Consider the following 15183-nt stretch of genomic DNA (forward strand, 5'->3'; position numbering starts at 1 on the left):
ATTTCTAACAGGATAAGTAATGGGTATTTAGAATTATTGTTATTCATAAAATATGGGCATTTTGAATTATTTTACAAGTTAGAGTCCTTACTTGAGTATCCCTGAGTTACTTATTGCCTACTGGGTTGCCTTAGTTCCAAAGTAGTTCGATTTTGTTTTGGGATCAGTTCTCACTCCTCTTCCCACCATGTTCACCCCAATAGGACTTTCTGCTGCTCACCCTACATCACTTAGGGTACCTCAGAAGTTACATCTAACCAGGCCACCAGGGTCTACCATACACATTGGTTCATCAAGTTCCATGCTAGATGGTTGGATACAATAGCTGGCCCCATGTGGGAGATTTCCAATCTCACCAGATAATCATCTGATCAACTGCAGTTTTTTGGACAGCACAAACATATTTCAGAGTTCAGAAATAACCATAGAACATATGTTTATTTCATCTGAGTCATCTGCAATTCTGCACAGTCCACTTCTGGTGCAGTAAATCTCCTACGTGGGACCAGTAGACCAAGTATGCTAATATGCTTTTCAAACGTCCTCCTTGAATCCTATTCAAATTAAGTTGTCGACTCACCAACTCCGTGTGGCCTATTCAAAATGTATTTTTATGTTCAGGTAGATTTTTCCAATAAAAAATGTTCACTGACTTTCACAGGTTGTTTCCAGTGCTTCTTAATTCCTTGTAGGTGCCCCTTTCCAACAACTACAACAACAGAAGTATGTTTACTGGCAACTCGAAGCAATGTGGATGACATGTACCTGCACATAGACATTAATTTTAAAAATACATATAATAAAAATCTATCCCACCTTATAACCAAAGTTAAAACTCAAAGGAATGCCAAAAAATGTTTCTCTATAGGATATGTAACAGAAAGATATCATTGCAAACAAATTATAAAGGATCTTATCATTATCATTACTTGGAATGGCTAATTCTTCAAAACAAGGGGCACTAGAGAAAAAATTCATTGCCAGCATAAGCATTCTCAACACTATTTCACAGTATTCACCTTGACCACTCCAATAATCTCTGGTGGTTATATGGGTTTTCACAGAAGGAACAACTTCATATATGATAATAATAGGGAGTGGGAAAGCTACGCTTACATCAAGAATATTTCTTTGATTTTTTACTTATGGTTCACTTTACACATCAAACCTTTGGTTTTTCATGAAAGATGTATATAACCGATATTACTTCAGCTACTCTCAGTGCAATATGCATACACACATGACATATACATGCATTTGTCTGTCTTTTGCACGTGTGGAAGTGCAGTCAGTAATATGTTGGACATCACTTCTTTCTCAATATGATGGGCATTCAAGCAAGGAATCCCTTTCATGACCGTCTCAGAAGGTTTCAACTATATCTACAAAAGTAAAAGGTTTAGTAGATACATGCGCAGAGCAAATCATCCATTAGCATAAATAAATTTTAAGATTAGGGGAGCTTCCTCCCTTCCAGAAAACCATATTACAGAAGTGGCAAAGGAAACAAATAATAGGATCCTTAGAAACTGGAAAATTGTATTGGTGCTATGATACCCAAATGCCTGTACATGCCTACTAGCATACCCATGCCAGGCACAATATTTAACGACTATGACGCAAGATACAGCATGGGCACTTCTAGATCTACTCTACATCATTAACACTTTTAGAACAAGTAAAGTGGCATTATTAACAAATTATACCATAAAAAGTATATGCTTGTTAGAACTCAAATAAATCTGGAAAGAAATAAGTATTGAGATGAGAAATGATGTTTTTCTTGATAAAACTAGATATAAGAGCTGATAATAAGTGTATTACATGGGATACCTGTACTTGCATCTGTGTCTGGGATTTTACAAGTTATATCCTTATTTCTTATATCCATGCCCGTGTCTGTATCTGTATCTGGGGATCATTGCTGATAGAAGGACAATGCCCAGTATATAATATTGCTAATTCACATTCAAACTTAGATGATCTAATAATATTGTCAATGCTTTAGGCTCAGTTTGGGAAGAGTGCAAAAGACAAACATGCACAGATAAATACACATAGGTTCTGTTTGAATTTGTACTGAGCATATTTGTATTTGAACTCTTCCCAAACGGAGCCTTGGGAAAAGCAAGGATAACAAGGCAAAATCTGTTACAAATTGCACCTGATTCAGGAGTGTTGTAACAAGGTGATAGTTTTCTATTTTTTGTGATGCGTCACCCCTGGCTGTTGTATTTTTTTTTTTATGAGCTTGGTTGTTGTAATAGTTCCTTCATTTCAACATTTTTGAAGTGTGGGATTCTATTATTGTCTAATGAAATGATGATTGCTGCTGATGATTAAAAAAATAGTGATGATAACAACAATAAAGGTGTCATCATTCCAACCAAGAAATGAAAGAAAATGTTAGTAGTAATCACAATTAATTGTGCAATGGAATGTCTTTTCTTTATCAATGACAGAATTTCATTAGAAATATTTAAAAATTACAAGATAGGGAGAGGTAAATTTTCTTCCCAACCCCTTGTTAGCTATAACATCAGCAAGACCATTTGCTGCCCTTTTAACCCAACTGAACTGCACATACATATCTTGCATCCACTTGAATCTCCTTTTCTCATTAATGAAAGCCCAGAAACCTTTTTATTCCTTTTGTAACCACTCCAATACTAGCTTTGAATCAACTTCTACAACCAGCTTCCTCACATTCAAATCCTTAGCCTTTTGAAATCCCTCCATGACAGCCATAACCTCAGCCCTTAGGGAATCACCTACTCCAAATGGGCCTGAATATAGACCAATGAATTTGCCTTTACTATCCCTAAACACCCCTCCAATACCAGATGGGCCCGGGTTTCCTGCACTACTCCCATCAAAGTTCAGTTTGATGTAGTCAACCGTTGGAGGAAACCAAGCAGGGCTTATAATATATTTGTGGCAATCAGAACTAGCCACTTCCTTTCATGATATCACCTGTTAAGAAATCAGCAAATATCTTCATAGATTTTACCCAATGAACCACTCTCTCCATGATGGTTTCAATGACAACTTCTCTTCTTTCCTTGTCTTCTTTCTTCCCATATAGTCCAGCTCACAGCCACCCTTACACATCTCCATAACACCCATCCCCTTTTCTTTGGCCATCCGAAGAAAGTAGAAGTAAATAAGCTTTGCACATTAGCTGGGGGAGACCACCTACACCCAAGCAACAAGAAAAAACACTCCCAAATAAAAGCTACAAAAGGGAAAGAGATCAATAAGTGAAAGCAAGCTTCTCCACTAGCCTTACACATAACACACCAGTGTGAAGATAAGCATCAATTAGTTCTTTCCCTTCGGAGTAAACCACAAGTATTAATTCTTTCCAGGAAGACTTCCCAACAAAAACCTCCTACTCTTGGAGGGATGGCATTACCCTAGACTTCCTTCACTAGGAAAGTTATCCCCAAAGAGTCAAAAGGTTGAATCAAGGCCTTAGAAAAAGAAGCATAGGAAAAGACACCATAGGAGGATAGGTATCCCCAAAGAGTCAATAGATTGTCAAGGATATGCTTTACTAGATTTGTTGGATTTGCCAATAACAATAGAGACAAGGAGGATCTAGGTTCAACTTGCAGTCAAAATCAGCTATTACTTCATCAAATGATGTTTAATGAGGCCAAGGTGACTTGCACAGCTTGGTCAAACATCAAAGATTTTTATTTTTTTTTCTTGTTTGGAAAATACAATGAAAAGAAACATTTACTAGAGAAACAAAAAGAACAATGGAGTGTCAAAATAACACCCTATCGTCAAATATCCCAATTTACAACAACAAAAAATCGAAAAATTAAAAATAAAAATAATCGCAACTTAAAACCAGCCAGCTATTACAATATCATGGTTGTCTCAAAAACTCCAACCCAGAGACATCTCTCTCTCAATGTCTTCAAATTCCAGATGAACATTCCCTTTGAAGAAATAGTTGGTTAGCCACGAGTGTGGGGTTCCATACCCAATTCAAGCTCTAGTGTGTGTGGTTTCATACCCACACCTAGTTGTTTCTAATTTATTTTATTAGTAGTTTCTAAATTCTTTAGCTTCTAATTTTTGTTATTAGAAGTTTCTAACTTCTGTTAAGTTGGGTTGGCTGGCCTTATTGTTTCTATTTTTTGTTTATTTCCTATTCTTGTAAGGATCTTGAAAGCTACAAATAAAGGAGTGTATGGGGCAGCAGATCATTCACCACTGAACCCCTTCTTTCTTTTCTCCTCTCTTCACTCTTTTTCTCTCTCTCTCTCTTTCTCTCTCTTTCTCTTTTCTTCTCTTCAAACCTGTAATACAATAAACAATTTTGTTCTTCTTTCAAGTTGGTATTAGAGCCTTAGATCTAGGGTTTCTCATGTGGATTTAATTCATCCGACCACATGAGAATTGTTTAGGGCTGAAAGTTCAAAAAGATCCTTATTTCGGTTGATTCTTGGAGGTTGCAAGAAGGCTTTAGCAGCTATGCTAAGCTGTGGCAAAATTATTGTTACCTGATGTAGATGCAAAGGAAGCCAGGGGGGAGAAGCAGAATCCATCTGGCGGATTGCCCTCCCATACAACTCCAAATGGTCACGGAAAGAATTAATAATATCTTCCCTCGGATTAGTCACGGAAGGACTCATAGTAGTGGTAGATGATTGAGGCTCTTGAGAGGCTAAGTTTGCGGCATTAAACTTCCTCTGGCCTTGTTGTCCTGGCTTCTTATTTCGATCCAACTTTTTACTCAATTCCTGAGCCCACTTTGGCTTCCCATGAAGCTCCCAACATGTCTCCCAAGTATGTCTAGACTTCCGACAATGTGTACACCATAGTTTATCTTTGTCATCAACTTTCTTCTAAAAGTCACACTTCTTGAAGGAATTTCCACCACCCGTAGCAACACTCCATTTAGTTGCTAATCCCTCAGGATTATTCATCACATTTAGTCTGCTCTCTTCTGACTCTACTAGAGCATAAACTTCTTGTATTGATGGGAGATCTTTACTCCCCAATATTTGAACCCTAATAGATTCATATGTGAAATTCAGCCCTAAGAGAAAGGCAAACACTCGTTGCTGGGAAACCAAAGACTTGTATGCTTTGGCATCTGCATCACATTTCCAGTCTATATTCTGATAGTGATCTAATTCCTTCCAAATAAAAGTCAAGTCTGAATAGTAGACGGAGAGACTCCCCACCCCCTGTTTACAAGTTGAGGAGGCAGCCTACAACTGATATGTTTTAGCATAATGTCGTTGTTCTGAATATGTAGACTTTGCCTGCTTCCAAATCTCATAAGTTGCTTCTGCCCACATAAAGGTCTTTCTCACTTGTGGCAGCATAGACAATAACAGCCATGACATCACAATGTTGTTTTCCTGGTCCTACCTATCATGTTCCATGCCACCAGACTAAGGTTCTCTGATTCTACCATCGATATACCCCACTTTTCCCCTTGCAATTATGTAGAGCTTGATTCCCCTTGACCATTCTAGGTAATTGAGGCCATCAAAGGGAATCACAGCCATGGGGGAACTCATGTCAAAACCTCCGCTCATCCCACTCTGACTAAAGGTTACACCAGACATACCAAATTCCTCAGAAGACATAGAATATGAATTCGGTTTAGTCGCAATCCAGCTAGAGAACAAGTTTTCACTTCAGTTCAGACTCACAGTATAATCAAACAGGTTGAAGTCTTAGCTCAGCCAGAATTCTGGACACAAGAAACTTGTTCTCCACAGAGTAATCAAAACTGATCACACGCCATTACTGTTCTCAGATTTTGGCCCTACTAAACAAGTTCAGATGTGCAAAACATATCAAAAAACAGGTCTGACCAGTCCCTCCAGCAATAAATCATCAACTTTCACATTTCAACTTAGGTTCAATATGAACAGAAGAAGGAAACAAACTGCTGTCACAGCAGTTACAGATTTGCAGACCTGAAAAAACCACCTTTCAAGGCATAAGGAGGATCACTCGATCCACACACATTGAGAGAAGACACTCTCACACCAGCCGCAGGTCATTAGACCCACATAACCCGCTCACCTGGGTACAAAAAGATCAGTTCGATCCACAAAACTGAGGAAGAAAGAAGAAGAAACAAACTCACAGCATTCGGCTTCCCTCCCCTTGATGATTTCTGGGCTCACAACCAAGAAAAAAAAATTGCTGTAAGCTCCCTCACACGTCCACCAGAGATCTTTTCTCTTTGATTCGATCACCAATAGACAAAAAATGAAGATTGGATCTGCCACCCTGCTCCTAAGATTGGATCTGCCGCTCTGATACCATGTTTTCTTGGTGAAGAGGTAGTGCGGTTCCAGAATAGTGAGAAGAGAAGAAGGAGAAGAGAGAAGACAGAAGACAGAAAAGAGAAAAAAATATTTGAGAAGGGAAAAAGTCAGATGGCGGCACCAGCCTTTTAATATTTATACTAGGGCGACCATACAGAAATAAAAAGGTGTAAATACAAGTGTGCCCTTGTGGCACTAAACTGAAAAATAAACTAAGTTATTCAACAGAGTTCATGTGCTGTTTTTTCTTGCCCTTGGAAAATTCTATTGTTTCTCTCTTCCCACACTGCCCAAATAATGGTTGCCTTGGTTGTTCTCCACATCACCTTTCCTCTTTTCTTTGATTGTCGGAAGAAGCTAGATTCAAAAAGACCCGCCACGCTTGTAGGAGGAGTCCACCTGTACCCAAAGAGAGAGAAGAACCAATCCCAAATAGAAGTAATAAAAGGACAGGAGATTAGTAGATGATTTACCATCTCACAACTCTTTTTTTATTAATTACCATCTCACCACTCTTCAAGCAAAGGCTACAAACATGTGGGGATAAGAACCAGTTTGGTAGTTTTCTTTGAAGCACATCCAAAGTGTTTATTTTTTGGAGAACAGCTTCCCAAAATAAGGCCCTCACCTTTGGAGGTACAGGAACACACCACACTTCTTTTACAGGAAAAGAAGAATCCAAGTTAGAAGATTGCATCAATGCATTGAAGAATGAGGAACAAGAAAAACACCTTGAGGACTATTCTCAGCAACTTCTCCTATCAAGACAAGATTGGTCCAAAAACAGAGTTTAGAAGAGCAAAAAAGTTCATTTGCCGACCCTATTTCTAAATCCCTCAAACCTCTTCTTAACCCTAGATCCCAGATTCTACAAACACACAAAAGGCAAAGATGACTTTAAATTTGTTCAAAGAAAGGGAATAGAGGGCCGAGAATTTATCCTTAAGAGGATAGTCCCCAATCCAAGTGTCCTCCCAAAAAGAATCTTATTTTATTATGTTTTCCATTACCTATTAGCACAATATAGAGGATGAAAACCCTCCAAATTTATTTATTGCAATAGTATAAAATATTATAAATAGAAGTGGGAGCTTTATTTCTTTTAATGCATTACAACCACTTGAATATGAGTCTTTTATATCAGCTTATATATTTGGCTAGGTGAATGAGATACACAATGGGGAGTAGCCCTCAAAACCACGAAAGTCCTTCCTCAACCATGGTAAAGGATTGGACCCCACATCTCTACTATAAGAAACTTTACTGGCAAACCAGTTAGCACCTTCAATATCAGCTCATACAAGAAACTCTTTCCATCACAAAATTACATGCATTGAGTTATTTTAAAAAACATATATCATGAAATATTCCTTTCTTGATATATGAAATAAAGTGCAACTTAACAATGGATAACAGCACTGAACAAAGCGCAATGGCATAACAGGATTCATATAGCTAAACATGTGTAGTTAAGAGTTAGGACAAGGCTTAGTTAAGTAATACAAAATAAACTGTTAGAGGTTAATAGCAGCTTCCTTATTATTTAGATACACCATACAAATTAAAAATCATAGGAAAAAAGAAAAGTAGAAAACAAAGGATCAACTAACCATGGAAAATAATATGTTCAGATGCAGAGTCATCCCTACAAAATTATTCTCAGGCCATAAAATCACTAAGCAGTTCAGCATGATATGGAATCAAAAGATACTAACAGATCTCGTTCATAAAGGAGGGTCTCCATCAAAGTGGGAAATGCCTTGCTCATCTCTTGAACCATAAGAGTTAACATGTCCACATCATCCATTTCCTTCAGCTGGAGATAAGTACAACCAAGATATAGTCAATCCAACATACAGAGTTCCAATCATCAAATATAAAGGAAAATCAAAAGTTAGAAACATGATATAGATTTCCTTCTTAAGTAACAACATGGTACGAAAAACATAAAAAGGTCAATATGTTTGATAAAACAAGAAGGCAAGCAAGCTTACCTTTTTATTGAGATCCTCAGAACTTGGTAGAAAAATTGTTTGGAAAAACGCGCAGCATAGAAACTTTACTTTGTACCAAAGTGTCATCTTTTCCCATGTCCTTCGCAAGGTAATCTATTTCAGTTCACAGATCAGTCATACTTAGAAGGTCCACATGCAATAACAGGCACTGCACCACAAATGTGTAAAACTGAGAAGAGACTGCTTGCACAAGCGACTGGGAATTCAGAAACACAATGTGTAGGATAAAACGATATAAGAAAGAAGCTACTCAGTGTTTGGCATGCTCAAGAAATTGCCATTATGCTAGGTTTTATTTTCGCAATAAGCACATACACAAATACTGCTTACATGGAGACATTCTTTCCCAGCCACATAGCTAGCTCTTTTATTCAGAAAATAGTGGCTTTTCAAATATGGCACATGGACAATGGGTCCCACCAAAGAATCCCTTTAAGCTAGTATACTTCTTTCTCTAACTCCAAGTCCAATTAGTTTCCCAATCAAATCAATCTTCTTTTATCAAATCTCTTCCTCATGCACCCTTCAACTTGGAAGCAAATCCAATTTAAACCCACAAGCAAGATTAGCATCCATATAACTGAGACTGCTAAGGCTGAGTTTGGAAGGAGTACAAATGCAAATATGTAGAGTGCAAAACAACAGTTTCCGCTTCCAGACCGAAAAAGACACATGTATAATCATCTCAAACAAGAACTAATATTCTCTAGAAGAGTTTCAAGGCAATTCATTAGAAAATCCACTTTCAGGTAATTTCTTTCTTTGCTTAAAATTTTGATGTCATACTTGCTACCACATACATACATAGTGAACTATCTGGGGTTAGCTACATGATTCCTGTTTCACCATTCAGTTTTGTTTAGTGCCTGGGCTAAAGATTGCACATAGTGAACTAGAGACACAGCTACAAAGATAAAAGTCTGGATTTTACAGGGTAAAAATGGTCCTGTGACTGCTTTAAGTACACCTTTGAGTGTGGGATCTTCACTGTAAAAAAATGGGATGGGCAAATTGTAAACCCATCTCCATAATGGCATAATCTAGGTAGAGACAAAAAAAAATCTAGAGTTAAGACTCACATCATGGAAAATTAAAAATCTACGTCTTGATTCTACTTATTGAGGTCACAATTTTTACAAAGTAAAATCATATCCAAGGAACAAAGAATCCACGAATCCATAGTTTCCATGGTTTACATAATTACATATTTAGGAGATTTACTAAGTGAATGTTTGATAACAGCTGAAGATGCTGAACTAAACAGCTTATTGCTTTGTCCTTTAGTGAATAAGTATTTAAGGAGGTTGTGGGCTCCGTACTGGCTGAAACCAAAGTTGGGTAGATCATTATACTCATGAAAACTTATCATTTAATTAATTTAACAACTAAAAGACAAAGTAACAAGTCTTTCAGTTGAGCAACTTCAGTCAATATCAAACGGCCCCTAAGATCCCACAACATGATGGGTCACATGTAAGGACCCATGCTAAAGGTCAGGATTAATATGACTTTCAACCAAGGTTCAAAATATCGCAATGTATCAGTGCATATCATGCAATACATATCGGTTTTCAGGGTCACATATATGTTGGATACTTTAGGTTATTTCAATGGTTGTAAATGATATTAGAGGTCATAGCATATCCACCGAAAATTTGTAAAATCAAGAAAAAAATAGTTTCAATTGAACAAAACTCTTATATGCAATTTTTTCATATCGAGAGTTTCAATACTTTGAAGTTTGAACCTTGGTTTCAACCATCTGATTGGCATTCAATTAACTGTTAAATAAATAAAATATTATAAAAATCAATTATTCTAAAGTATATTTAACTAATAAACTAACCATTTTTTTATAGGAAACGGTAACTTACATTAGCTTAAAAAGAAAAGAAATACAACTGTAACCTACAGAGACATAAGGTGACCCCTCATCATATAAACTAATATAATGCTTTAAAGATGAGAAAATGACACCTCTTTTAAGCAAAATCCAAAACACAGTTTTCAAGGCGCCAAGGCAAACCTAAGCGACAAGCGAGCACTTAGTCGCCTGGTCGCCTAGGCATCGCTTAATGTCTAAAAATAAATAAAATAAAAAGGGGATGAACCCCTATTTTTGTCGTTGAAATAGAAATAACAGAAGGGCAGAGCCCCTATCTTTCTTACAGAAAAAGAAATGGACCTGTGTTTTTTGTTCCAGAGGAAGAAGAAGAAGGGCGGAGACCCTGTTGTTGTTCAAAAAAGGAGGGGCAAAGCCCCTGTTTTTACTCCACAAAAAAGAAAAAGGAGGGGCAGATCCCCTGTTTTTGCTCAAAAAAAAAAGAAAAAGAAGGGGTGGAGACCCTGTTTTTTGCTCCAGAAGTAGAAGATGAAGAGAAGAGGAGGAAAGAAGGGGTGGAGCCCCTGTTTTTTGTACCAGAAGTAGAAGGCAAAGAGAAGAGGAAAGAAGGGGCGGAGCCACTGTTTTTGCTCAAAAAAAGAAAAAGAAGGGGTGGAGCCCCTGTTTTTGTTCCAGAAGTAGAAGACGAAGAGAAGAGGAGGAGGAAAGAAGGGGGCGGAGACCTGTTTTTGTTCCAAAAAAAAAAAAAGGAGGGGCAGAGCCCCTGTTTTTGCTCCAAAAAAAAAGGAAGGGGCAAAGCCCCTGTTTTTGGTTCCAAAGAAGAAGAAGAAGAAGAAACCATACCTTGAATGTGATTGATTTCCCTTTCTGAGACATACAACTTGGAACCTTGACGAGGATATCTCTCAAACTCTCTTTGAATATCATATCTCTCAATTAAGAAGATTAGAAATTAATAAAAAATTTATTATAATATGAAAAAAATAAAAATAATGATTTGGTGCATCAAGTCTATGCTTATATTATAAACTTATAATATAAAAAGAATATTAAAACAGGTAACAAGTAACAGGTTATATATAATCACTTGAGACCATATGGTGTTTGGGTGAGGCGAGCCCTAAAAAGCGCCTACACGCCTAGGCATCGCCTTGACAACTATGACCCAAAATCTAAAAACCGGTTGAACCATGTAACAACTCAGCCAATCCAAGCACAACCACAATGAAGGAAAAAGCTCAGTTTTCACAGTTCATATACCTCACCAATTTTTCTCAGAGAACAAAAAGAGACCAATAACATGTCAAAGTCAAGTCGAAAGTTCAGAAAGAGAGAGAGAAACAAAAGACTGGTGGGTGTGACACCTTGTGTCAGTCGAAACCCTACAAGATATATTTATATTATAAAAGGTAAAAGGACAAATCTGCCCTTAGTGTACAAAAGAAAGAGAGTACATAAATTAGATGTAAAACAAAGAAGAGTAAAAGTACAAAAATAGCTTTGCGGCTAGATCTTCTCACTGCCTCTACACTCCCTCTCAAACTGATGCCTAGGAATAAGCATCAGTTTGTCCATGAGAATAAGATGTCGAGCCCAAGTCAGATTTAGTCAACAGGTCTGCTAGTTGTAGCCCGAAGGAGACACGAGGAAGAGATATAATACCCTCAAGAAGGAGATCGCAGATGAAGTAGCAATCAACTTCTATGTGTTTGGTGCGCTCATGGAAGACAAGGTTGGAAGCAATTTTGATTGCACTAACATTGTCTACATAGAGAGGAATAGACGGTGATGGTTCATTACGTATTTCAAGTAGAAGAGCCTGAAGCCATATGATCTCACTACACACAAAAGACATAGCCATGTATTCAACTTCAGTGGAAGATTTGGATACAGTAGGTTGTTTCTTGCACTTCCACAAGATAAGAGAGTTCCTAAGAATACACCCCAGCTAGTAGTGGACCGTCAGATGTCAGGGCATCCAGCCCAATCAGCATCTGCATAATCTGTAAGGTTAATAGGGGATGAGGAGAAGAAAAATATCCCGTGTGACAAGGTGCCTCGCACATATCTAATGATCTAATGAACTACAGGTAAATGAGGTTGTCTTAGAGAAGACACGAACTGGCTCACCAGCTAAACTGCATAAGATATATCTGGCCGAGTAATGGTGAGATAGATTAAAGGGTAGGGTCTTCAAGAAGAGAACCATCATCTTGGCAAAGTTTCAAATTCAGTTCTAGTGGGGTGTCCACAATCTTGAAATCACTAAGATTTGCCAATTTAACGAGATCAGTCATATACTTTTGTTGGTTAACAAAATAGCCCCGAAAGTTTCTACTCACTTCAAGTCTCAAGAAATATGTCAAAGGCCCCAAGTCCTTCATCTTAAAGGACTCACTGAGTAACTGTTGTACCTTAGCAATTCCTTTTGTATCATCCCCTGTAATGAGTATATCGACATAAAGAAGTAATATCGCTACTCCCTACTTCCGCCTTAAGTTGAATAAAGATTAATTAGAAGAACTCTGGATAAAACCAGCATCAGTCATGACAGATCTGAACTTCTCAAACCAGACTCTAGGAATTTGCTTCAGGCCATAAAGTGACTTCTTCAAACAACAAACAAGCCGCAGGTCTATACAATATCCAAGAGGGGGCTACATATAGACTGTCTCCTTCAACTCCCCATGGAGAAAAGCATTCTTGATGTCCATTTAATGGATTGTCCACTGTTTGGCTGCAGATACAGTCATTAGAAGTCGTACAGTGGTCATTTTAGCTACATGAGCAAAGGTCTCCTCATAGTCTATCCCATATTCCTATTTATAGCCTTGTATCTATATAGGCTTCCATCATATTTCAGTTTTACAAGGTAGACCCATCGACTTCCTAAGAGAGATGTCTCAGGTAGAGCTTTGACCAAGTCCCAAGTGTCATTCTCAAGAAGTGCTCAAATCTTAGGATCCATGGCATCTTTCCAATGTGGTTCTACTACAGCCTGCTGGTAAGATCTAGGAATGTTTGTGGTAGATAAAACAACAGAAAAGGAGTTATGGTCTAGTGAAAAACCATAACGATCAAGTGGGCAAGAAATTCTAGAGGAATGGCATAAAGCGGGTGCAATGGGTTCAAGGGGAAGATCAGGTACACTTACTGAGGCAACTGGAGTGATTGGATCAGCAACTGGAGGTGGAGCAGAGGGAGCATTGAGACTGAAGAAGACCGTTTCTTCCTGAAGTAGGTCTAAAGTTGTTGCAGAGGTGGCAATGGTATATCTGAGGTACCTGTAGAGTCAAAACTATGAAACAAGGAAATGGAAGGAGTTGGGAATTTTACAATATATTCAAAAAAAAGACACTCTCACGAAAAACTACATTACGAGAGACTCTAATAAGACAAAATGAATGATCAAAGCAAAGGAACCCTTTATGTTCAGAACTGTACCCCATAAAGGCACACAAAGCTACTTGTGTAGTTAACTTAGTGCATTCATGAGGTGGAAGGTGAACAAAACACACACAACCAAAAACCCTGACATAAATAGGTTTGGGGGTTTGTGAAAGAGAGATTGAAAAGGAGAGGAATTATTCAAAACAGATGACGAAAGACAATTTATGAAATACACAGCAATGCTAACCGCCTCCACCCAAAACCAAGAGGGTACATGGTAATCTTGTAGAAGTGTTCTAACTACATTCAAGATATGCCCATTCTTCCTTTCTGCTACCCCGTTTAGTTGTGGAGTGCCTGGACAGGATATTTGGGGTTGAATTCCATGTTTTAAATAAATTTGGAAGTCCCCATCAACATACTCTCCCCTGAATCCGGTCATAGCACACATATCCAAGCATCAAATTGGGTAGTAACATAGGTACAAAAGAGTTTAAAAACAGTGTACACTTCAGATTTCTTTCGAAGAAAATAAACCGAAGTGAAACGGATGTAATCATCAATAAAGGTTACAAAGTACTTATATCCCAACCGTGAGACAACTGGAAACAACAACCAGACATCACTATGTATTAAATAAAAAGGAACTGTAGCATGCTCAGAGTGAGAAGGAAAAGATAAAATATGACTCTTACATAAACCACAAGTAATGAAATTTTTATTCACAATCTTAAAGGAAACTGTAGAAATAGGTAAAATACTAGAAGCAAATAACTGATCAAGTTTCTTAGAAAACGGATGGCCAAAGCATTTACACCACAAATGCTAATCGTTATTACAATTAAAATATTCAAAGCTAGAAGTAGTAGAAAGCAAACACGAAGTAGAAATAGGTGCAGTCTTATTCTTCTCAAACTCCAAAGAAAATAGTCTTCCTAGTCTATGCCCCTTCCCCTTCACCTCCCAATTTGTTGGTCCTGTATCAAACAACCATCAAAAGTGAATGAGACGGTTTTACCTTCCTCTACAAGTTGGCCAACAGAAAGCAAATTGGTGGTGAGCTTAGGTACAAATAAAGTTTTGGATAAATGAAACGGAGATGACTTAGAAGTAGATAAATACAGATCATCACAGCCAAGTATATCCAATTTTTCACCATTTGTAGTGACAATATGTTTATTGGGAGGATGGAGTTTGGGATTCTAACCAAGTGTGGCCCCTGTCATATGGTTAGAGGCTCCTAAGTCAATATATCAGAGGCGGTTTGGTGAAGGACAATAGGTCGGTGGCTTACTAGATTGACCACTAGCAAAGAAGGTTGAGGAAATGACCGAGGACATGAGCCGTCGAATCCGTTCTTCAGACATGCCACCGAAGGTGTCATTTCGGCCAGCTACAGAAGTAATAGAGGAGGCATTTGAACCATCTACAACAGTCAGATAGGCCTTGTAACTTCCTTTCTTCTGATTTGTTCCACTACCTTTCTGAGGCTGGGTAGGACATTCAGTAACAATATGGCCGACCTGCTTGCAATATGTGCATGTATTCTTTTTTCTTACAATGAGAGACAATGTGCTCAAACTCCTTACATTCATAACATTGTACCTTAGAGAAGTCCTTCTTCCCT

General features: G+C 37.9%; 1 protein-coding gene across 8 annotated transcripts in view; it reads right to left on the bottom strand.

The window, feature by feature from the left end:
* LOC148875504 (uncharacterized) overlaps positions 1 to 15183 on the bottom strand; it is a 63368-nt gene that overhangs the window by 17547 nt on the left and 30638 nt on the right. For 7 of the 8 annotated variants that reach the window (XR_016105067.1, XR_016105065.1, XR_016105068.1 and 4 more), the window contains exons 6-8: positions 8303 to 8416; positions 8024 to 8124; positions 654 to 765 (exon numbers count right to left, since the gene is read on the bottom strand). Coding sequence is in view for 3 of the 8 variants with exons in the window: in XM_088964823.1 (XP_088820949.1) it covers positions 654 to 765; positions 8024 to 8124; positions 8303 to 8416 (327 nt within the window). In the remaining 5 variants the exon portion in view is untranslated. Of the gene's footprint in view, positions 1 to 580; positions 766 to 8023; positions 8125 to 8302; positions 8417 to 15183 lie in introns of all 8 variants that reach the window. The other variant, XR_016105069.1, reaches the window with a different exon arrangement.

The sequence above is a fragment of the Nelumbo lutea genome, chromosome 1, assembly GCF_056320005.1.
Source record: "Nelumbo lutea isolate HS-2025 chromosome 1, American lotus-T2T, whole genome shotgun sequence".
Classification (NCBI taxonomy): Eukaryota; Viridiplantae; Streptophyta; class Magnoliopsida; order Proteales; family Nelumbonaceae; genus Nelumbo; species Nelumbo lutea.